This window comes from Nannobrachium achirus, assembly GCF_963921795.1.
Source record: "Nannobrachium achirus genome assembly, chromosome: 19".
Taxonomy (NCBI): domain Eukaryota; kingdom Metazoa; phylum Chordata; class Actinopteri; order Myctophiformes; family Myctophidae; genus Nannobrachium; species Nannobrachium achirus.
This window is the reverse complement of record NC_137826.1, coordinates 4,221,097-4,246,194: the sequence shown is the minus strand read 5'-3', so window position 1 is coordinate 4,246,194 and position 25,098 is coordinate 4,221,097. Positions and strand designations below refer to the sequence as shown.

The 25,098-nt window shown below is 41.9% G+C and overlaps 1 protein-coding gene across 2 annotated transcripts in view; it reads right to left on the bottom strand.

Annotated features, from left to right (window-relative positions):
* Positions 1 to 426: 426 nt before the first annotated feature.
* The window catches only part of LOC308304329 (protein FAM168A-like), a 73,234-nt gene continuing 48,562 nt past the window's right edge, over positions 427 to 25,098 (bottom strand). Inside the window, exons 3-8 of one of the 2 annotated variants that reach the window (XM_080748911.1) lie at positions 20,438 to 20,515; positions 14,064 to 14,192; positions 7,371 to 7,516; positions 6,380 to 6,548; positions 2,728 to 2,883; positions 427 to 850 (exon numbers count right to left, since the gene is read on the bottom strand). In XM_080748911.1, coding sequence (XP_080605037.1) covers positions 2,768 to 2,883; positions 6,380 to 6,548; positions 7,371 to 7,516; positions 14,064 to 14,192; positions 20,438 to 20,515 — 638 coding nt within the window. In that variant the 3' untranslated portion in view covers positions 427 to 850; positions 2,728 to 2,767. The remainder of the gene's footprint in view (positions 851 to 2,727; positions 2,884 to 6,379; positions 6,549 to 7,370; positions 7,517 to 14,063; positions 14,193 to 20,437; positions 20,516 to 25,098) is intronic. The other variant, XM_080748912.1, reaches the window with a different exon arrangement.

Below are 25,098 nucleotides of genomic sequence, written 5' to 3'. Positions count from 1 at the left end.
TCTTATTAAATGTATAAAGTTGTCCGTTGTGGTCTTCACTAAATATACTGGAAACGCCTCTACATGGTTTGTATAATATACGGTTAAGGTATTATTCCTGTGAAGCTTCTCCACGTCGAGACTCTATAATGGAGTGGATCTGTTCTCACAAGTTAATGCGCTGCTGCTGCTGCTACAAGCTGGAAGACGAACGTGTTAAACAGAGCTTGAATGCGACCCCCGTTATTCCCCCCAGGAAAAGGCAAATCAAAAAAAGGGTCAGACCACCTGCACAGGCGCTGTCCCCCCCCCCCCCCGCCCCAATGGATGACCGCAAAGTAACTGATACCCTGTCTGAAATTTACAGGAAAATAACCCGCCCCCTCCCTCCCACCCACAAAAACAAAAACGAAACTTACAAAATAAAATAAAAATAAAATTGAAACATTATAAAAATTTGGCAGCATACAAATTCATGTACATTCACACCGCTGAAGTCACCGGCTGAGCGCCTCCGTGCCAGCCTTCAGAACCCCCCAAAAAAATATATATGTACAAACACGCAACGTATTAAAAAGCCAAAATATACACGAAATGTACTACACGGTTGGTCAGTGTGTCAAGAGTGTCAGAGAAAACAAAACAAAAAAATGGTTGAAGAACAGAGAGAGAGGAAAGAAACCAAACAAACCAAACATCTGGTAGGAAGAGGAAGAAGAAGAAGAAGGGGGGGAAAAGGGGGAAAAGCAGCTTTTCCGAATGACAAAGGATGCATAAAGTGACCCTTGCACTTTAGTGTGCGTTCTTGACTCCTGTGTCCACCACCAATGTAAGACTTGCGTTGTTTTTGAGCGATGTTCTGACTCTGGATCTGAGAGAGCACAGAGAGAGAGAGAGAGAGAGAGAGAGAGAGAGAGAGAGAGAGAGAGAGAGAGATGGGAACCAAAGGAAAGGAAGATGAGTTTAGGACAGTGTTTCTAACGAGGCAGGGGGCCAAAATGATTTTGGGGGGTCCCCAGATGATTAACTTAATGTGCAACATTGTTTTCTCATTCAACAGTAAACAAACAAACATGTTTAACTGATGTGTCTAATGTGACAATTTAAGGACTTTTGTAATACCTCTAAAATGTCAAATTAAACATTGGCCAAATTGTCAAATAGGCAGAAATTGTGAAAATAGACGATCTAAATGCTCACAACCAGTGCTGTGTTCTACCTGTCACACGGGTATACACCGTATGCTGTGAAGATTTTTTTTTTTTTTTTTTAAAGAGTCTGCCCTTCAAAGTAGCGTATCTTATAGGCATTATGCACTGGCGTATGCGCTGGCCACACGAATAGTCGCGGATCATAGATTATATGATATAAATTCTAGAACACACTATTGCTCACAACACCTCACAACGCGAGGCATTGTGAGCATGTAGATCGGTTATTTATACAAAATGTAATGCCACAACTCTTAGTGCTCGTCATGTTGGGGGGGTCCCCAGTTAAAATATGATTATTTTAATTTTGTATATAATATATACAAAGAATGCAAAAATATATAATGCAAACAAATAAAATAGGGAGACAGAACCCGTAAGTCCCATTAGTCCACGGCTGGTGAATGCTAAACTGCCGACACTGGTGACTAACTAATGGAACATCGGACTATTGAGGCAAATTGGCAAACAATATAAGACGATAATAAAAAATAGCCGATCTACAAGCTCAGCTTGTATATGTGCTATTTTCATAGATGGACGGGTACCCTGGCAGCAAGTCACCTTCCCCCAACACCTCCAAACATCACAATCTGGAGCATCACAATGTGCATGCAAATGTCTGTTTAGAGCTGCAGTGATAAATCGCTCATTGCTTGACAAAAGATGACTGTGGTGGGCAAGTGGGCAATTCACGCCCCCAACAACACCTCAGTAGGTGAACCGGTTCGGTTCCAGTTTCTTGGAAACTTCCAGTTCTGAACAAACTTTTAGAGTTCTGAACCAATTCATTTTCAGTGGAAACACTCTGAACTGGTTCAATATTAGGCGGGGGGAAAAAATAACTGAACCGGTTCAACCCCAGTGCAAAAGGGGCCTGGTTCTCACATGTCTCTCCCCTTCTCCGCAGCCTCCACTGGCTCCCGGTTGCGGCCCGCACTGAATACAAAACACTGATGCTGACCTTCAAAGCAGCCAAAGGTATGGCTCCTCCATACCTCCAAAACCTGATCAACCAACCCCTACACTCCCACCCGTTCACTTAGATCAGCCAACACAGGGATGCTGACAGAACCCTCGCTAAAAACTCCAGGGCAAAAATCCACTCGTCCGAGACAGTTTGCCCTCCTGGCTCCCAAGTTGTGAAACTCCCTGTCGCACTTAGAACAACGGACTCACTCGCTAGCTTTCGCCGTGGACTGAAGACTCACCTTTTCAGACTCCACCTAAACCCTTAGCACTACAGAAAATCAATGACCATATTGAAGCTAGTTAGCATTCGTTATTTAGGTTTTTAGAACTTTGATTATATTGTGTTTTTTTTTTTCTTTTTTTCTAGATAGATATCCATTTGCATTTGTTATATTGCTGTTGATGTACTGACATATTATCTTGTTTATTATTGTGATGTTTTATCTGCTTATTGTAAGTCGCTTTGGATTAAAAGCGTCTGCTAAATGCCTAAACTGTAAACTGTAAACTGTGATTACTGATTCTATTGCAACTTTTTTTTCTTTTTATTTGAAAGTCAACTTACATTAGACTGGCTCTGCCAGTGGGCTCCACAGGTGACGGCTCTACCAGTGAGGGGACACATAACTATATCCAGGGGTCCCCTGGGGCCGGTATGTGGGTACACTCATCTGGGGGGCTCCCATGTGCTGGGTGTGCTGTGGCGTGGTCAGCAAGGTGCCTGGGAGGCCGCGGGCGCAAACACACACACACAGAGAGACAAAGGACAGGGTCACCCACATGGAAATAACACAGTCATGTTGCAAAATATAGCCTACTAGAAGTTTGCGGCCCTTCGGGCCGCAAAAGTCTAGAGTTCAGGCCGCTGTGCGGCCTTCACCGCCATGTTGCGGCAGTGTGGTGTGTGTAATGGCCAAATATGGGTAATTCTTTTTTTGAGAAAAAAAAAATTTTGAGAAAAAATTTTTTTTTGAGAAAAATAAGTTTTTTGAGAAAAAAAAAATTGAGAAAAAAAAAGTTTTTTGAAAAAAAAAATTTTTTGAAAAAAAAAAATTGAATTTTTTTTTATTTTTTTTTTGAAAAAAAACATTTTTGAAAAAAAAATTTTTTGAAAAAAAAAATGAAAAAAAAAATTGAAAAAAAAAATGTTTTGGGAAAAAAAAAACGCTTGCGCACACACACACGCGCACGCACGCACGCACGCACACACACACACACACACACACACACACACACACACACACACACAATTCGATACTCTACTCTGCTCAGCTCCTCTCCCCCCTCCCTCCCTCCCCCCCCCCTCCCTCTGTAACTTGATACTCTGATGATCATTTTGACGTTTCAGCACTGGCCAGAATGTTCAGAATACTATGTCAGGACTGGCTGCTCTGCGTGAGGCGAGATGTTGTTAAATTGAAATAAATGCGGTTCAAAGAGTGGCATGTTTAAAATGTGGACAGTTGTAAATTTTCACGTTTGTTCGATGTGGTGGCTATGTTTGTGAGAGGTGTTTGTGAGAATATGTAGCTAAACATTCTGGTTTAGGTTTGCCACCAATTGCTCCAGTATAGATGCTTGATATCAGGGATCTTCAACGTTTTCAGGCCAAGGACCCCTTAGTTGAGAGAGAGAGATGAAGCAGGGACCCCCCACAACCTTTTCGTAGATTCCATATAGTTTCATTGTTTGACAGCACAATAATCAGTGTATTTTGGATTCATGTCAATTTGTGTTTTCAAATATTTAACCACTTGAACTGTCAATACTTAAAAAACTTGACCTTTCACCCTGTACTTGGTGTGCTCTTTTCCCCCTCTACTCCAAACCTTTGCCAATAATAGCCGATCTACAGAGCTTGTAGATCTGCTATTTTTGGCTAAAGTTCTCAGAATATGGACGTTAGGGTTCAAGTGGTTAATATAAAAAAGGCAAAAAAAGGTTTCTATCACACAAAGATTTGAAGGACCCCTTGTAGTAACTCTGAGGACCCCCTAGGGGTCCCGGACCCCCTGTTGAAGACCCCTGGCCTATATCATTCGTTCACAAAGTGTGGTCCGGGGACCCCCAGGGGTCCTTGAGGGAGTTCCAGGGGGTCCCCAGTTAAATGATAGTTAGGAACCAAATGGACCCTTTATGGGTGTGTAACTCTGAGAGTGTAGAAATGGAACCAAATCGGCCGGGTCCATTTGTATACTCTCAGAGTTAAAGTAACTTTGATTTTACAACATAAATAAGGGGCTCATAGATAGAAATGCCATTAAATGGGGGTCTGTACTGTAGCCTATAATTCATGTCAAACTGGGGGTCGTTGAAATTAAAATGGTAGAAAATCACTGCTAGAGCTGTTCCTTGTGAAAATATTTTCACTTTTGTGTGACAGTTGTTGAATTTAAGCTATGTTGATGCATAATGAATATATATATAGGACCACAATGGACACAAGTCCCCTTTTAGCCTAAATGTCTGATTGTACCTTATTGTACCATACCTATTGTAACTTCTGACTGTAAAGAATTCAAGCAATCAAAAATGTAATCTTACATGATGAATTAGGGCATTCATGTACGTGAAAACATAGAAATTGAGATATGGAGATACAATCCGCCCGTCATGTATTTTATAGTATAAAATGATTAAATATGTCAGTAATTTCTGTGTATATTAAGTTATTTGTCATATTTGCCCTGTGCAATGTTTCTTTAAGCCCAAACGACAGACAGAATTGCATCCTCTCCGTCGGGTGAAAACCTCATATGTCCAACACTGTTACTTTTCAGGATTCAAATTAAAAAATAGCAGATCCACAAGCTTAAAACTTAAAAAATAGCAACTAAAGTTTTCAAATAATTGTAGTGGAGTAAAAGTACAGTATTTCGATCTGAGATGTCGTGGAGTCGAAGTAAAAGCTTTGGAAATTGGAAATACTCAAGTAAAGTACAAACACCTCAAATAGTCTACTCAAGTCCAGTACTTAAGTAAATCTTAAGTCACTTTAGGCTGTGGTCACAACAAAGTACCTATGAGAGTGGATTCCCCATTCCACCAATGCATTTCAATAAGGATGGAGCCTTTTTTTTGCCGAAATCCGCTACCGGCAGGGAAACCGCTTCATTCCCATTGAAAAGCATTGGCGGAATCGGGAATCCACTCTCATAGGTACATAGTTTGGTGAGACTGTACCCTTACACTGCTGCTATACCACTAGCATATGGAATGCCCTACCGCAAGCCCTAAAGGAGAGCAAATCCCTAACCTCCTTCAAAATCGGTCTGAAAAGTCACCTACAGACGGCTGCTACTGGAAACTTGCAATAGACTAAGCCCATATAATTACCTCCCCTTTCCCACTGTAAATATCTTCCTTTTCTTTGAATTTTTTCTTCCTTTTGAAAGCTTTTTTCTCTTTTATTTCTCTTTTATTGATGATATCCTATTACTGTCTATCCTAAAGTACCGTCTGTGTTCTATCCGTCTGTCTTTCAATGTAATATGAGACACTGTACATAAAGTGGTTCCTGTGTAAATAAGCCGAAAAGCTTACTAGGATCTCCTTTTAGTTGACCTCGTACCATTGATTTGTACCGTCATGAAACTGTACTTTTTCCTATTGCAAACTTCTAATGAATTCCCCAATCAATCAATCAAACACCACTGCATCAGTGTTGATTTCGTCGACTAAAACTATGCCGAAAAATGTTTGTCGACTGCGTTTTTTCCACTGACGAAAACTAAATAAAAACAAAATAAAAAAGTACGCTGTGATGACTAAAACTAAGACTAAATATATTGAAAATTTCGTCATTTTTTTTTAAACTAGACTAAAACGTTAGGGAGGGACTAGTAAAGAGAGTCATTTTATGTTTGGTTGCTCTCAGGTGTTACGTGCTGAAAATAGCAGAACTACAAGCTCACAACTTGTAGGTCGGCTATTTTCAGCACGCAACCAAATGTAAAATCAGTGATTACGATGCCATCAAGGCCTGCCAAAATACATTTCAGTTGACTAAATCAACTGTAGATTTAGTCGCCTAAAATCTTATGATATTTAGTTGACTAAAATGCGACGAAAACTAAAACCTTTCAGGTGACTAAATTATGACTAAAACTAAATGACATTTTATTCAAAAGACCACGACTAAAACTAAATCAAACTTTGCTGTCAAAAACTAAACACTGCACTGCATGATGTGGTGATTATGCTAGCTGTGTCCTCACCGGCGGACATGGCCATGGTGGTGCCGGTCACCATCCCCATGGCCATGGCGCTGGAGCGGGGAGGCATGGAGGTGGGGTAGAGGGTGGCGGGGATGCTGTTGGGCTGCACCACCGTGGTGTGGTGGATGACGTGAGGCTGCGCGTACACCGGCTGCGTGTAGTAAGCTCCCTGGATGGTGTCAGGACAGCAGCAGCAGCAGCCACGGGAGAGAGACGGCGCGTAAAAGGGAAGAGGAAATTCATTTAGTTTTCTGTCACAGGGCAATGTTAGGGCTGTCAGTAAAACAAGGTCTCTGCTGAATGCAAAGACGTAATGGTTTAAGCCATTCAGACCTGTGTCTGTGTCGCGTCAGACTTGGAACCACTTTAACCATTATTTGATGCTTTAACTATTGAAAAATAGCAGATATACAAGCTCACAGTGCGGCACAAAGTGCCGCACTGTGAGCTTGTATATCTGCTATTTTTTACATTTCTGCAAGTCTTCGATCTTTTGTATTAAAGAGTGCATACAACATGCAGGTAACAATATGTAGTAAATAATAAGAACACAGACAAACAAACAAAATATAAATAAACAAACAAACAAACAAAGAAGAAGAAAAAAGAATATTTTTGACCCGATTCTAAATCCTTCTTCTAAATCAGTGGTTCTCAAACCTTTTCATGTCAAGGACCCCCAAAACTATATGTATTTGGCTGCGGACACCTATCTCAAAATACAGTATGTTGTCCCCTATAGGGACCCCTAGAAGCAGAGATTTGAGTTACAAAAGTTTGCTTTGAAAAATATATATTCAAAGCATAATGCATAAATTGCATATGCATACATTTTCAAGATCTTTAAAAAAATAGCAGATCTACAAGCTCGTTTTTTAATAGCCAAAGTATAAAATAATGGTTAAAGCTGTTAAAATTGAGGTCTTAATGGTTTAATACCCGGCGGATTCGGGGCACGGCAGCAGAAACAATCACGGGGTTGCGGTTTTACCTGATGAGCGTAAAGGTTCTGCTGAGGGTAGACGCCTCTGATGGGGTACATGGCCGTGGGGTAGGGGGAGGGGGACGGGGAGTAGGGAGGGGGGGCCCCGTTCGACTGGGTGGGGGGCACCTTGTACGGAGTCCCAGCTGTGTATCCTAGCAAGACAGAGAGACAGGGAGAGAGGGACAGAGATAAAAAAACTGCCATATCTGCTGGGTGAAGTACAACAATGTGCAAATACAGCAGCAAGATTCGTGAGCTGCTGTGATAGGAGAAGGATAACAAATGGAACCCAACCACCCTAAAGACTTAATAGCCTTTAGGGTGGTTGTAACCTTGATATATGAAAACTGTTTTTACTCCTTTCAATTGTACATATTCTGTATTTTTATTCTGATTGTATTTTATTGTGTACATTTTCTGCTTTGGCAATGTAAATGTATGTTTTCTCATGCCAATAAAGCCCTTTGAGTTGAATTGAAAATTGAGAGAGACAGAGAGAGACACAGAGAGAGAGAGAGAGAGAGAGAGAGAGAGAGAGAGAGAGAGAGAGAGAGAGAGAGGGAGAGAGCAAGATTCAATTTTCAGATCATTTGTTACTGTCTCATTGAGGGCTGGGGTTAATTCACTTTGAAGATAAGATATATTGTAATACTTTTATGTCGGTGAAAAAAAAGTTGTAATTAAATTAGACAGAATAAAATCCACTTCCTGTACAGATACCATTTCAACCATGTGAAGTGCCCATATTCATCAGTTAAATGCCTAATATGTCCCAGCAGCTATTGAAGACTAATAGCATTTATGAATACATAAATACAAAACATCACTGCATAAACATGTATTTATCATGGCTATGCACAGAAACCTTTAAAACCAGGGCAACAGACAATTTTAACTATGTGAAAAACATAATTTGGCTTTCTCATCAACAAGTAAATAAATTCTCATAAAAATAAATATTGTCTCTATCGGGTGGAAACCTCATATGTCCAAAACGGTTACTTTTTAGGATTCAAATGATAAAATAGCGAAAGTAGCAACAGTATCGACAAGCTCGATAGATGTGCTACCTTTGACACTTTTGTGTGACGTTGTAGTGTGATGGGAGTCCTTTTTTTGCAGGTCTTTCAGTCCGAGTGTATCAAAAAAGGACCTTGGTTAAGGTTGGAGACGAGTTGGCCCTCTCAGGCCACCTTGATCCACGTGAGACACCACCGAGTGAGCGGTAGCGAGCGAGTCGCCGTGTCGAGCGGTGCGAAGGTGTAAACCGCCGTTAGAAGTTGTAAACTAGGGGGCCAAAATAGTAAATATTCCCCCGACTTTCGGCACCTCTGTGCAGCCAATCACAAGCTTCCACGGGCAGGTCTTGCCTTAACCGAGGTGCTTTGTTGATACACTCGGACTGAAAGACCTGAAAAAAGGGAGTCCCGTAGTGTGATCAAGTAGGGATTACATTTACGAGGAAACACAAAAAGTGTGGAAAAAGTCCACCCTGGTAAATTAACCCAAGCTCTACAACAATACTCATCTTACCTATATCATCATTATATGCATTTCATTTCTTATTCATTAGTAGAAAGACTTCCAGAGCGGTGCAAGTACGGCTTATTTTGAATGTGAGACATTTACAAAGTATGTTGATACGCCAATATCATATGACCTATAAACTGCCTCCACTGAGTCGTCATACGAGCTGCTTTTTCAGCAGTTATGGAGAACTTTCCTCGTTCAAAGTCATTTCCAGATATAACAATATTTAACTGATATCGTTGTCTTGACATGGACGAGCATGTCAGTAGCTGAAGTTAGCTTCTCTGTTGCCCTGTCTTTAAATGAAGCATTTGGGGTAAATTGTCTCCTACACAACATGCAAGGTGTTGAAGAAGGCTTTGTGAGGTGTGAGAAGCACTAAAAGATACAACTGAAGAAAAGAAGCAGATGCATTTGTTCATGGTTGAAATGCATAGAGCTTTTCCCACATTTCCGGGCCAATAATGGGTAACGTCAGTGACTGGTAAAACAGCAGCGTAAACGAAAAAAAAAAAGAAAAAAAGAAACAACGTATCGCTCATTTAAGAATTGCTCTGCTAAATCGCACAAAACAAGATTGCTTTTTTCGTCAACTCAAGCAAATAGCTGTTTACTCTACCATGACGTCAACTAGGGACGGGACGATGAAAATGTCATATAACAATTGTGACAAAAGACGATATTATCACGATAATCAAAACCATTATTCTGGGCGGAACATTTGCCAAAAAATAGATGATCTACAAGCTCACAACGCAAGCTTGTAGATCGGCAATTTTTTTGGCAAAGACATTTGATAGAGAGTGAAAAAAAAGACTGTATCAAGTACGTATATTATAAGTATGTTTTACCAATAGAGGGTTTAAATGCCCGGATATGCAGCTCGGCAAATAAAATGTGAATTGATCCCAGTGCATGACGGAGGACGATTTCACGACAAATGAAATCTCCACGATACGATTATCGTGAGTGTTTTTTTTATCACGATAAACGATAATATCGCTTATCGTCCCATCCCTAACGTCAACCATAACCACAGCGCCCCCTTGTGGAAAAGCTATATTGTGTGGCCAGAGAGGGGTTAAGCAGTCAAAGACAAAGTGCACCAACACACACAGACGCTCGGCGACACGCGCACACACACACACACACACAGCGCTACACGTATTCATTATTAATTCACTCAAATCGCATGCATCAAACATGTTTTTTGAATTCTTCTAACTCAGGTATGGGGCAAGACAAATGCATCCACAAGCGTGTAGTAGTAGTAGTATATTGCCACAGCGCAAAGCAAGACCAAAGCACTCAACAAACATTGCTCTTATATCCCGGCTAACCAAGACCTTTCGCCAAACCAAACCCAGCCTTTTCTCTTAGTCCTTTATTCCCTTGATATTTCCCATGAACCCTTTGCTAACCTTTCTCCAAGAAGGCTCGCTGCCAGGCTTCTCTCTCAGCCAGTTTGTAAACCCTGTGCATGATTATCAGGCTGTTCCGCAGAGAGAGAGAGAGAGGTGGAGCTCTGTTCAGTGTTAATTCTTTCAGCAAATTTTGATTTAGTCTTAGTCTTTTGAATAACACACCATTTAGTCTTAGTCCTGTCTTAGTCTTCTGAAATTGTTTTTGTCTAGTCTATTCTTAGTCAACTAAATATCAAAACATTTTAGTCTTAGGGTTTAGTCTTTTGGGATTAGTCTCAGACTTTTAGTCTTCGTCTTTTAGGATACTTTTTTTTAGCCTAATATAACCACATAACTCTGAATTAGTCATTGTCTTCTACTGCCTGTCACTTGGTCAAAATAAACCATACATAAAAGATGTATTTGGCTTTAATTTCATTGCAGTTACATACCAATGTCAATTTTTGCAGCCATTAGTCTTAGACTTAGATTTAGTCTTAGTCTTAGTCTTTTGAATAACACAAATAACAATCTTAGTCTTAGTCTTAGTCTTTTGAAACTGTTTTAGTCTAGTCTAGTCTTATCGACAAAATATCAAAATCTTGTAGTCTTTTAGTCTTAGTCTTAGTCGACAAAATTAACACTGGCTCTGTTGCCTGTTAGTGGGACGTATGTGGTTGGCTGTGCAAACAGGACCGTGGAACCTGGAGAGATTGTCGTACTTGAGCGAGAATGTGTGGGGAAACGGCTGGCAAAGTGTTGCCAAATGCCATCTCTGACGATGTATTGTTTTTAGCATTAGCATTCTTTTTTTTATTTGTGTGCTATATTCATTTGACATTCACATATAGCATCAATTGACAACAGGGACGTGCAGAGAATGTTAGAGAGGCAGGGGCTGACATTTCTAAAAGGGACTTGAGATGTGGCAATAACGGCATGGATTTCTACACAGTGAAGGCAATTCTTTACTTATAAGATGCTGCATTCAAGTTCAGGAGAGTTTGGACAAGTCAATTCTCTTGAATGCTGCCTTCAGGTATGGCAGGGAAAGAGGGGCATTTGCATTTCTTTCACCATAGCAAAAACTGCATTCATGGTCTGGAGAGGGCACTTTTTACAGACGGATGAAATAGGGCTATGTCTATCTGCGCACTTGCCTGCTCATCACAAGCAACTTTGGGCTCCTTTGCTTCTATGATTATATACCTGTTCCACTGAAGAGCACCTGTTTTGAGCCACTGTGATTGAACCCAGGCAGCGCTTCCTCTCTTTTGTGTTATCAATTGACAATGTTGGTGCGTGGGTTCTCTTTTGTGTTGAGAATTGGCTGCAGGGACGTGCTGGCCATTGGGAAAAGCGGGACAACTCCCGAACGGCCGGTTCATTCCCGGCCGTTCCAGGCCGGCCATTAGGGGAAAAAAATATTTTTTTAAAAATAAAATGTCGGCCTTCGTTCCATTTTGGGGGCTGTGCGGCCAACAAAGTAAATCGTCACTGTCGGGCAGACACCTCGTATCTCCAAGTTTCAAATGTATACATTTTTTCCCTGCTTCACCATACAAGGCCGTCGCACAAAAGTAGTTTAAATCATTTTTAAAATGATAAAAATACAAAACAAACGGTTTTGGACATACAAGGTTTCCACCCGACAACGACAAAATATAACTAAAAAAATAAAATAAAATAAAATAAAAATTAGGGCCTCTCCAACTCTTTTTCCCGGGCTGAATCAGGGGCCCAGCACGTCCCTGATTGGCTGTGAGACTGCATGACCAGGCTGCCACTCTCCCACTCCATCTCTCTCTCTCAGTTCTAGCCGTTTCTCTGAATGTGGATTTGCATTCATATTTGCAAGACTGAGCAAGTTTTATTGATATCATAAGTCACCCAACACCCATTCTAGCAGAGCAGTTTTCTTTACGTTTGCGCACAGATTGTTTCAGCGCGGATGTGCAAAAAAAACATCGCCTGCGCGCATGCCTTATGCACTGCTGGCACATGCACACACAGTTTCAGAGTCTGTTTAACAGTGCATGTGTAGTGCGTGCGTGTGCGTGTGTGTGTGTGTGTGTGTGTGTGTGTGTGTGTGTGTGTGTGTGTGTGTGTGTGTGTGTGTGTGTGTGTGTGTACACTGCTAAAGTAGCTCTGGTCCATAGCATTAGAAGGTGTTCTCCTTAGCACTATGTCAGTGATGATCCGGTGCGCCTGCAGGAAAGGCTGCGCACCCTCTCGTCTGTTATAGAAAAATAAAATAAAAGTTTCGCTTTTAGCTACAAAGGTTGCTGTTGTTGGGATTTGAAAGCATACTCTACTTAGTGGAAGCACTCTGGGCCCCCCACCACACCTCTAGAATACATTTCTAGGGCGATATGAAAAATAATCCACCGGATGGAGACACTGCTTCCTCTAGTTTTTCCGTCTTCGCTATCGCCATCACGGCGCCAACTCACTACTGCCGCGCGGGTCAGAGGACCGCATTAACAGTAGCATTAGTCTCGTTGGTTGTTATTCGGCTCTGGGACGTTGGAAGCTTCAACTTCCAAGTCTTCAACCAAGGGTGTCTCTCCGCCCGGTAGATAATTTTCCTTTCGCCCTAAAAAATATTTTAGACGTGTGGTGGGGGGCCCAGAGTGCTTAGTTTCAATAGGCTCTCAAAACTCCCAACAGCCACCTTTGTTTTGATGAGTAGCAAAACTGTATTCTTTTATTTTTTACAACAGATGAGAGGGTGCGCAGCCTTTCCTGCGGGCGCACCAGGCATCACTGACATAGCGTTAAAGGACAGCTTTGTTTTTTTACAACAGGGGTTCACATTTTAGATTAGTAATTAGAGAAAAGAAAAGATTTTAGCCATTTGACAATGATGTGACTTATGGGGGCTAGTAGTGTAACTGTAAATAGTAATAAAGAAGAAGATATTTAGTCACTTGTATGCATGCCCCCCACCCAATGAAATCTAAGTTGCTAAAATCGCCAAATAGAAAGCAGTACATGAAAACAATGAACCCTTGTAAAAAAACTAAGTTGCCCTTAAGGAGATTGAACTCCTTCTAACGCTAAGGACCAGAGCTAGAGCTAAAGTAAAAATGTATTGCGCTGCATGTTAGGGCATTCACGAATTGTGATTTTTAGTATTCGAATTATTCGACCTCAAAGTATTCGAATAGTCTAATACTCAACAGGACTGGCCAAACTGTCAAATATTAAGTAAGCAAGAGGCGAACATTGTGAAAATAGCCGATCTACATGCTCACAACGCCTCGCGTTGCGAGGCGTTGTGAGCATATAGATCTGCTATTTTCACAATATTTATCTGCGGAACCGAGTCACATTAAATGTAATACCTACAATTCCAAGTGTTTGTCAGGGTGGGGATCCCCAGTTCAAATATGTTTATTTTGGGGGTCACAGCCTAAAAAGGTTTGAGAACCCCTGGTATAGAGCATTAACAAATTCATCCACCAGGGGCATTGACAACTCATTCTTCTTATGACTTCCTATCTAGCCAAGCTTTATAAACTATATATTATTTTAAAGAGAAAACAATAAAAAAAAAAAAATGAAAATAAGCGAATATTCGACTTCGGTGAACAACATCGAATAGTGACTTTGATATTCTAATATTCGAATATCTGGTGAATGCCCTACTGCATGTAATGAGTAGTGTGTGTGTGTGTGTGTGTGTGTGTGTGCGTGTGCGTGCGTGCGTGCGTGTGTGTGTGTGTGTGTGTGTGCACATGTAAATAAGTAGGTAGATATTTACTGAAGGTTGCGGCCGAGGCCTGGTACTGTCGGGCCTCGGTGCCCCCGTCCAGGGCCAGGTCATAGGAGCCCTCTTGGGCCCCCGACACCTCCATCGATGACTGTGGCCAGCCCTGCTTCACCAGCAGCACTGTCCCACGCACACACGCGCACAGTACGCACGCACGCACGCACAAACACGCGCACCACACGCACAAACATAGGAAGATATACGTTACACGGGCAAATATAAACAAGCAGGCACTCACAAGCACACACACACAGACAAACACATGAACACATGTTTTTACGCCTGATTATACAACAGGTAGTCTCGCGAGGCTTGACTGTTGCCTCCGCGTTTTTGGCAAATGCTCCCGGCATACAGTCTGGCAAACGGAAATAGAAACGATGAGTGTGAGATAAAGCGGATGTGACGCAACCGCTCCCTTGCAGTAGCAATAACATGTCCTACTGGAAGCGTTATGTCTCCTTTCAATATTTCTGGGGGAGTTATTTCGTCTTTCTCTGGTGTTATTGGTGTTACCTCCATGATGTTTTCAAACGGTTTCTTAAACTATACACCCATAACAAGAATAGGCCGCTCGAATGACTTTGTCTGAGCTAGTGTGTTTCTGTTACGTTGCCAATGGTACTACAGTTCAGTGCAGCACTGGCTACTTCTCGCTGTTCGGGAGCTGCCGTTCCAGACTCTATATAGCATTCGGAGATTGTGGAATAGTTGTCTGGCTACGCAAGACTATACAACAGGTAGTTCCGACAAACTCATCTGATTGGTTGAAATAGCTATCTACCCGTGATGATAACCAGCATTACGGAACGGTCTCATCAAACAAAGATATCAGCTGCGCTGGTCGCCAAAAAAGCTGCCGGGGCTGCCTGTCCCAGCACTATGCTAGCGGCTATGCTAGCAGTTTCCATGTGGAGTTCAGGGACATAGTAGCTAAACGTGGCATTACAAAAGTACACATTTCTATAGAATATCTTAATTACAATGAAATGTTGAGGTTTTAAGGGCAACGGTTGTATAATCGCAATAGTACACTCGAGGGTGTGCAATATGTCAATATCATCACTTCTGCACTGCCAACGGAACTCGCCCTTAGGGCTCTTCCTGAGGCAACGCAGGTGTGATGATATTGACCATATTGCACCCTATCGTGTAATATTGCTTAATTTGGACTTATAGTAGTTGCCCTCATGGCATCTCACACCAAAAGTATAAAAAAGATCTAACAAGCTTGCGAAGAAGCGCGGCCCGACGCATCGTGAGCTTGCTGGATCTGCGTGTTTTCTTTTTTTTTAAAAGATTTGTTTTTGGGCTTTTATGCCTTTATTGGATAGTACAGTAGACCAACAGGAAACGGGGGGAGAGATGGGGAGAGACATGCGGCAAAGGTCGTCCGGATCGGGAATCGAACCGGCGACGCCATGTTCTTCTGTTGTTTTCTCCAGAGATATAATGGATTGCATTCTGATAGCACCTTTTCTAAGCACTCGAAGCACTTTACAACGGTCCATTCATTCATACTTTGGGAGGTGAAGCGGCGAACAGTCAACGCCAGCTTCCTCACTTCTTACATTACACACCGATGGTGGCAAGCTAACACCGCCCGACTCAGGGATGTGCTGGCCATTGGAAAAAGCGGGACAACTCCCAAACGGCCGGTTCATTCCCGGCCGGTCCAGCCCGGCCATTAGGACAAAAATAAAAATAAAATGTCGGCCTTCGTTCCATTGTGGGTGCTGGGCGGCCAACAAAGTAAATCGTCACTGTCGGGCAGAAACCTTGTATCTCCAAGTTTCACATTTATAAATCTTTTCGCAAAGCAAAGCCCTGCTTCATCATATAAGGCCGTTGCACTTGTAGATCGGCTGTTTTCACTAGTTTAAATCATTTTTAAAATGATAAATACAAAACAAAGGTTTTCACCCGACAACGACGAAATATAACTCTTGTACAGTAATTGGCCCACTGGCTTGTCACTTGTCATGATCTGAAATGGCAAATCTTTGAGTAGCAGCAGCGCTATAGAGAGAGATCTCTCGCTATAGCACGCAATGAGGGCCTCTACAACTCTTTTTTCCCGGGCTGAATCAGGGGCCCAGCACGTCCCTGACACCGCCTGACTCATTGGAGGCAATGTGGGGTTCAGTGTCTTGCCCGACATGTGGACAGGAGGAGCCGGGATCCAAACCGCTGACCCACGGATCACTGGACGAGCTGCCGAATGACACAGGAGAAATACGGTGCATCCAGAACAGGGGCATCAATTGGGTATGGCAGGGGTATGCAGCTGCCAAACCCTGGGTCCACAGGGGTGGAAATAAAAGTTACTTTTAAATATAAATCCATGAATGTCTCTTTGTCTATCTGTGCTGGTTATTATGTTGTTATTAAATTGCAAATAAATGCAAAACTAAAACATAACAAAATGGTCACTTTAACAAGGTATTATAATTATATTCTCCACACTTGTATTCTCCCCATCTTGACAAAATGGTATATTCCCAGGTTCTGCAGGTCAGCTGCACAGGTGCAATGCATTATTGTTAATTGTGGCACGTTTACCAACATGCCAAGTTTAGCTGCACTTGAACAACCGTTCCAGGCTGCCATATCCAGCCCAAGAAACCGTAGGGGTGGAAAAAATAAAATGTACTTCTTAAAATAAATGTATTATGCATATTGCTAAGGTATGGCAACATGCACGAGCGCGAAGGCGCGCGTACAAGACACCAGTCATCTTGCCATACCTTAGCTTTTTCTGAACTGACGCCACTGATCCAGAAAAACATGCACAGTCTTGACGCAATAAGAACGTTGAACAGCACTGACTTGTTGTCACACTGGAGCAACGCACGACTTCAGTGGTCTAATGTGAGGTGGACATACACACATACAATCATTTGTACTATTGCAAACACAAACAAATTGAAACTGTCAGAAAGATGGTTAAATATATATTGTTGTTGTCGGGTGGAAACCTTGTATTTCCAAAACTGTTCGTCTTTATCATTTAAAAATTTTACTTAACTAGTGAAAACAGCCGATCTACAAGCACACAACGCCTCGCACTGCGAGGCGTTGTGAGCTTGTAGATCTGCTGTTTTCACTACTTTTGTGTGACGGCCTTGTCTGATGAAGCAGGACTTTACTTCGCGAAAGAAGTACAAATTTGAAACTTGGAGATACAAGGTTTCTGCCCGACAGTGACGATATATTGATTGTGTAAAAGTAATTAAGATTGATTCTTTCTTTCTTTCTTTCTTTCTTTCTTTCTTTCTTTAATTAAATCGTTGGTCGTGAAATTGGACGCGACGATGACAACACAACAACTAATCTACTTCTCCTCTCGCCTCTCGACGACGTGCACGACCAAAGTTCACCATCACGTCCACGTTCATGAACACCTAATGAACGGCTATCCGTGTGCATATCATTCTACTCCATCAGTGTTCACCCATTAGACAGTGGTGGAACAAGTACTCACATTTAAATAAAAGTATCAATACTGCAAGGTAGACATACTCCGTCGCAAGTAAAAGTCCGGAATTCAAAATGTACCTGAGTAAAAAAGTAAATTTATTGTTATCACATTTTGAAAAAAAAAAATCATTTTGGGGGTGAACTACTCCTTTAAAGGAGGCATCCAGACCAAAACACATATAGGGTTAAATCTGCCTTTTATCATACCCCTTCATACCTGCTTTAGTAGATTTTTTCATATAGCTGCCCTTGTTGCTAGATTTCGGCTGCCCCTGTTGCTAGATTTTGTGGGCCCTCTTATAACTAACACGGTGGATTGTCCTCCCGCTAGTGCCGTTATTTCTTTAGCTTAAAAGTAAAATTGTGTCAGTCAGAATGTCCCATTTCAAGTTTTCTACATTTTGAAAATTGCAGATCTACAAGGCAAGCTCACAATGCGCCGCAGGGCAACGCATTGTGAGCTTGTATGGCCGGAATGTACCGGTATAGTATGGGGCTGAAGTGGTTAATGTATTTTTGTAATAATAAAAAAATCAACTTTACACCACTGAGAAAAGCTGCTTCTGATATCAGACAAGCAAAATTCAAAAGAAACCATTATGTTGTATAGCGGTAAAATACACTGAAAGAACCACAGACAGACAGACACACACACACACGCGCGCACGCACACACACGCACACACACTTGCGCACATGCACTCATACACACACGCATGTGGACGCACATTCACGCACGCGCGTTGCACGCTTGCACTTTTGAACTTTTAAACTTTAGGACCTTGGAGTCTGCCTATCCATCATGACAAGCCTTAATCATTACTCTAACCTCAACCTGACCCAGAGGACAAGCCTGAACGTCCTCTCTATCTGCTCCTCACAGAGATGGAAGTACTACGACACGCATGAACTCAGGAACAAATGCGCGCGGCGCTCAAACGCGCGCACGCGCACACACGCACGCACGCACGCACGCACGCACGCACGCACGCACGCACGCACGCACGCACGCACGCACGCACGCACGCCTATATTATATATATATAAGAGTCCTATATTAACTATTTCACTTGAGTAGAGGTACTAAAGTGTTGGCTTCGAAATGTATCAATTCTTGTTTTGTAAATAGCAGATCTACAGTACAAGCTCACAACCCGTTGCATTGTGAGTGGTTGTGAGCCAGTAGATCGGCTATTTTCAAATAGCTGAAGTACAGAATTGGATTGTTTTTATTTATATTAATAATACAAATCTGCAAAGTAACTATAGAAACTATTTCTATTTTTAGCACAATATTTGCCTCTGAGATTAAATGGGTAGAAGTATAAATAATACCCAAATAAATGGAGACACTCACGTAAACAACAGTACCTCAAAGTCGTACTTAAGTACAGTTAGTGAATGTACTTTCCACAACGGTAAAGAACATTCTGTTACAGTATGTACAGTGACAGTCTGTGTGTTTGAAGATCTACAGTAGCCTGAGGGGCCGAACGCGGCTTTCAACACAAAGACGACGCTCTTTATGTTGAGTGTTCGTTCGGATCGGATTTCCTCGAGTGGCTTGCATGGGTGTCTCCGTGAGAGAGAGAGAGAGAGAGAGAGAGAGAGAGAGAGAGAGAGAGAGAGATAGAGAGAGCGTACTCATTCATGTGCGTGCAAGTCTGTATTCCTCCCAACATTCATACATACATACACCTGGGAAAGTAACATCACCCGGAAAGATACAGTACGGCATGGGTCTTCAAAAGGGGGTCCGGGACCCCTAGGGGGTCCTCAGAGTTACTCCAGTGATAGAAACTTTTTTTTCTCCTTTTTTATATTAACCACTTGAACCTTAGCGTCCATATTCTGAGAACTTTAGCCAAAAATAGCAGATCTACAAGCTCCCAACGCCTCGCGCTGCGAGGCGTTGTGAGCTTGTAGATCGGCTATTTTCGGCAAAGAACTTTGGTGTAGAGGGGGAAAAGAGCAGACTAAGTACAGAGTGAAAGGTCAAGTTTATTAAGTATTGACAGTTCAAGTGGTTAAATATCTAAAAACACAAATTGACATGAATCCAACATACACTGACGATTCTGCTGTCAAACGATGAAACTATATGGAATCTATGAAAAGGTTGTGGGGGTCCCTGCTTCATCTCTCTCTCAACTAAGGGGTCCTTGGCCTGGAAACATTGAAGACCCCTGCAGTACGGTATAACTGCCGGACTTAATTAAAAGTTGACAATATCTTTTCTGAAGCAGAAGACAAGAAAGACGCGCCAGCGCAAGCCCTGATGGAGCGGCAGTCGCATAATCGCTACATGTAGGTCCCCGGTTCGATTCCGCGTGTGTTCACAGTCCTTCCCCCTCTGTTTCCATGGTCTCCCATCCGTAGTATCCCTCCCTATCCTCCAAAACAGAGAAAACTCTCCGTACACGTGGTTTAAATCAGTGGTTCCCAAACCTTTTAGCTCGAGACCCAAAAGAGAAATTAGACCCAAACTAGTGAAAACAGCGGATCTACAAGCTCACAACGTGGCGGGATCGGCTATTTTCACCACCTAGGACATTTGTTTTCTAATTTATGGAATTTCTTATATTTTTATTTTATTTTAATAAAATTACTTAGAATAATCTTTGCATTTTCTTTTAATTCATGGATTTTTTTTTTTGAAAATGTTTTGAAATAACAATAATTAAAAACAAAAAATTATGGGACCCACTAAAATGTGTCCGCCATCCAGTGCATGGGAACCAGTGGTTTAAATGTTTTGTTTAGTTTTGTCTCGCCCGTCTACCTGTGAATCATATGGTGTATGTGTGTGTGTGCGTGCGTGCATGCATGTGTGTGTGCGTGTGTGTGTGTGTGTGTGTGTGTGTGTGCGTGCATGCTCTTACTTACCTGGGGGATATCCCGAGGAGCCAGTCTGGTAGAGACCTGGTGTGTAGGTGGGAGCCGCAGAGGGATACCCTGGATAACCTGGAGACAAAAGAGCAGAGAGAAATGCAGGGTGAGAGAGAGAGAGACGTATGTTCAGGATGTGTTCATTTACACTCACTTTCATGTGAGCAGAGGTCGGAAATAGGAGAGTGGGAATAATTGTGTTAATCACTCGAACCCTGGCGGCCCTATTCTGGGCATGTAGATCTACAGACACGTCCAAAGTCTGGCCCGAGGGCCAATTATGTCACGAGGGCAGATTTTAAATGGCTCGTGGCTTCCTTCATAAAATGTCATATTTATGGTCTGCCAGTAGTCATGTGAAATTCATACATTGAAGTTGTTTGAGTTATAGTTATATATCGTCACTGTCGGGCAGAAACCTTGTATCTCCAAGTTTCAAATGTGTAAATTATTTCGCAAAGCAAAGCCCTGCTTCATCATACAAGGCCGTCGCACAAAAGTAGTGAAAACAGCAGATCTACAAGCACACAACGCCTCGCGGTGAGAGTTGAGAGAGAAAACATTGTTTTCTCTCTCAACTGTAAACAAACCAACAAAGTTTAAGTGTATAGAGGGTACATCCACATTTCTAAAATGACAATTTAAGGACTTTTTAATACCTCTAAAATGACAAATGAAACATTGGCCAAATTGTCAATATTAGAGACAGACTTTATGAAAATAGCCGATCTACATGCTCACAACGCCTTGCGTGAGCATATAGATTTGCTATTTTCACAATAGAACCGTGAAAATGTAATGCCTCATCAGGGTGGGGGTATCGGTATCCCCAGTAAAAATATGATTATTTTGGGGGTCACAGCCTGAAAAGGTTGAGAACCACTGTGATAGGCAATAGTTTTCCCCTGCAACTATAGAAAGGTGCTCTCATCAGCAGAGCACAAATTCCCACCAGGAGGCATGCAGTAATTATAATAGTGATGTATGCAGTGAAAAGTCTATCTATAGCAGTAGCGTAGCATGGCATGTGATTACCAGCTGTCGTCCTAACTCTCTCTCTCTTTCTCTATCTCTCTTATACACATTCATCCATTTACCTCTCTCAGATTGCTGTCATTCAAATTTTACTGTAATCCACAGTCTGATTGTTGATCGCCTGTGTCAGTTATGTTTGTATAACCAGTTAGGGCTGACACGATTATGACATTTTACATGACGATTATATGGCAGTAAACAACTGACTGCCACACTTGAAAAATGCTGCTGCTAATTAACAATAATACATTGCACCTGTGCTGACCTACTGAACCGGGGAATAGACATTTGTCAATATAGGGGGGGATAAAAGTGTTGTGGAGAATATAATACCTTGTGAAAGCAATAATTGTGTTCTAATTTGCATTGCAGTTGGTTTAAAGTGATTTAATAACAGAATAATCGTGTTGTGGAGAATATAATAATACCTTATGAAAGCGACAATCTTGTTCTAATTTGCATTGTAGTTAGTTTAAATTGATTTAATAACAGAATAATCAAAGTGGATAGCCATAGAGACATTCGTGAATTTATTTTAAGTACATTTTTTTTTTTTCCCCCGGAGCCTAGGTAGCTGCTGCCAAAACTTGCCATACCCAATTGACGCCTCTGATATAAAGGATCCACCAAAGTTCAACGTTGCTTTAATGACAATTTGAAAACATTGACACGATGAGCACTGTTATCCTCTGTCAACTCACCATGTTATTGTTGCTATTGGAGGCACTGGTTCTAGAGACACACTGTACAGTAACAGTATAGGGCTTTGAATGCCATTAGCCATCCTTTTTCATCAACAATATTAACACTGGTGTCCCTATTTTTGGAGAAAAAAAAATCTTTCAAAATAGTAAAAAATGCATCAATTATCAATTATTCTTTTCTTAAAAAAAATAGCCAACCTACAAAAGCAAATTTGCAAATAAATAAATGTGGTCAAGCGTTTTCCCTTTTTTTTATATTGACAATAACTGATCTAACTTCTAAGCTCATAACGCATCACGTCAGGTCAGCTTGTAAATCAGCTATTGTCTCTATGTGTTGTACGAAGAAGTAAGGCTATGTTTTGTTTTAACACATGGAGCCCTGCTTGCAGCATACAGTACATAGCCTAAATCATAGAAGCTACACCGCGTGATTGCTGCTGCTACTGCATGGTTTCTGTCGGCATGAAAGAGACAGAATTTGAAAATAGTCCATAACGGCCTTCTCGGGGGACTAGAAGTGCTGACTGTGATGTATCATAAATGCATGCGTGCGTCAGGGACGTGCAGAGAATGTTTGAGAGGCAGGGGCTGACATTTTTTTTAAATGGCCTTTTGGTGAAAATATAGAAAATAGCAGACCTCCAAGCTCACAACGCGCTTGGAGGTCGGCTATTTCCGGTGCTTGATACCACACTAAACTAAGCATAATCAAGTGAATACTGGATATGTGGCGTAGCGGCATGGATTTCTACACAGAGAGGGCAATTCTTTCAACATAAGATGCTACATTCAAGTTCAGTAGAGTTTTCTCTTGAATGCTGCCTTCAGGTATGGGATGGAAAGAGGACATTTGCATTTCTTTCACCATAGTAAAAGCTGCATTCATGGTCTGAAGAGGGCACTTTCTTTTTACAGATGGATAAAAGGGCAGGGGCTCAAGCCCCCTTTCGTGTCAATGTGTGCACGTGCACTGGCGTGCGTGCGTGCATTTACATAAACCATACGTCTAGTGTTTTGGAGTGGCTGGGCAGGGTGGATATAACCACAGATCACTCTCTGGCGATGCTGCGAACCCTTCCCCTCTAGAGTAGGCTATGACGTATTTCGCCAGCCACCAGCAGACCCCTACAGGCATGGGTGTCGCATCAAATTCTGGGCCCTGGGTACAAGGATTCACTGTGGGGCCCCTGTGCTTTAGCTATTGAAAAATAGCAGATATACAAGCTCACAGCGCGGCACCGAGTGCCGCGCTGCGAGCTTGTAGATCTGCTATTTTTGAAAAATCATGAAAATCTTTGAATATTTCAAATCCTTCTAAGGTTTTTTTTTTGAAAAACCTATATATGTTTCGATGTCAGTGGAGCTCAAACCTTTTCATGTGCAGGACCCCCAAAATGGTATGTATTTGGCCACGGACCCCCATCTCAAAATATTTAGTTCCAGGGACCCCCCCAGAAGCAAAATTTTAGTTACAAATGTTCGCTTAAAAAATACATATATTCAAAGATTTGCACACATTTTTCACGACTTTTCAAAAATAGCAGATCTACGAGCTCGCAGCGCGGCACTCGGTGCCGCGCTGTGAGCTTGTATATCTGCTATTTTTCAATAGTTAAAGCATAAAATAATAATTGAGGCCCCTCCAACACCTTGGGCCCTAGTAACTCAGTCCCACTTTCCTACCCCTTGTGACGCCCCTGCCTACAGACAGCACAATGGATTGCTCATAATGCAGACAGCTCGCAAGACAGATTTACTATTTCAACCCTGCAATTGCTGCTGCATGAATAATAGAAGAGCGCGAGCCGAGGCAGAGGAATGTGTTTTAGAGAGGGGGAAAGCGGCGATGTAGAGAGAGACAGAAGAGTGAGAGCGAGGGAGCTGCACGACAGCGCTAATCACTGGATGAAACAAGAAACATTACTCCGGGGACGCATTCCAGTTTGGGGGAAGATCAGTGGTGTAATGTAACTAAAGTACATTTACTTAAAGGAGTAGTTCACCCCCAAAATTCCTAAGACAAAAATTTGATTCAAGTAAATTTACCCCTATTGATTCCGGATGGGGACCCGTTTCGAAACGGGTCCCCATCCGGAACGAATGGGGGTACATTTTTTGTTATCACATTTTTGTCTTAGGAATGCGACAAAAAACTAAACATATTATTGAACTCTAGTCTCCATGGCATGAGTAATCAATAGAAAAAAAGTCATTTTGGGGGTGAACTACTCCTTTAAGTACTGTACTCAAGTACACGTTTGAGGTATTTGTACTTTACTTGAGTATTTCCAATTTCCAATACTTCTACTTCTACTCCTCTACATCTTGGATTCAAATATTGTACTTGTACTCCACTACATTTATTTGAAAACTCTAGGTATTAGTTACTTTGCAGGTGTAAATCATAATATTATAAAACACACATTAACCCACTTTTGCCCTATTTTATACCGTGGCTAATTGAAAATAGCAGATCTACAAGCTCACAACGCGGCGCATGGCGACGCTTTGTGAGCTTGTAGATCTGCTATTTTCAAACCTTTAGTACTTTTACTGTTGGTATACTTTAAGTACATTTTGATGCCAACACTTTCATACTTTTACTCAGTGCATTTTGAATTCTGGACATTTACTTGTAACGGAGTACATCTACAGTGCAGTATTGATACTTTTACTTAAGTACAAAATGCGAGTACTTTTTCCACCTCCGGGGAAGAGAGAGAGAGAGAGAGAGAGAGAGAGAGAGAGAGAGAGAGAGAGAGAGAGAGAGTGTGTGTGTGTGTGTGTGTGTGTGTGTGTGTGTGTGTGTGTGCACGCGTGGGCGCATGCATTTGAGTGCGTGTGCTGCATATAAACTGTCTGCTTGTGCCAAGCAGGGGTTCATTTAAGGTCGGATGACTAAACGCTGAATGCGGG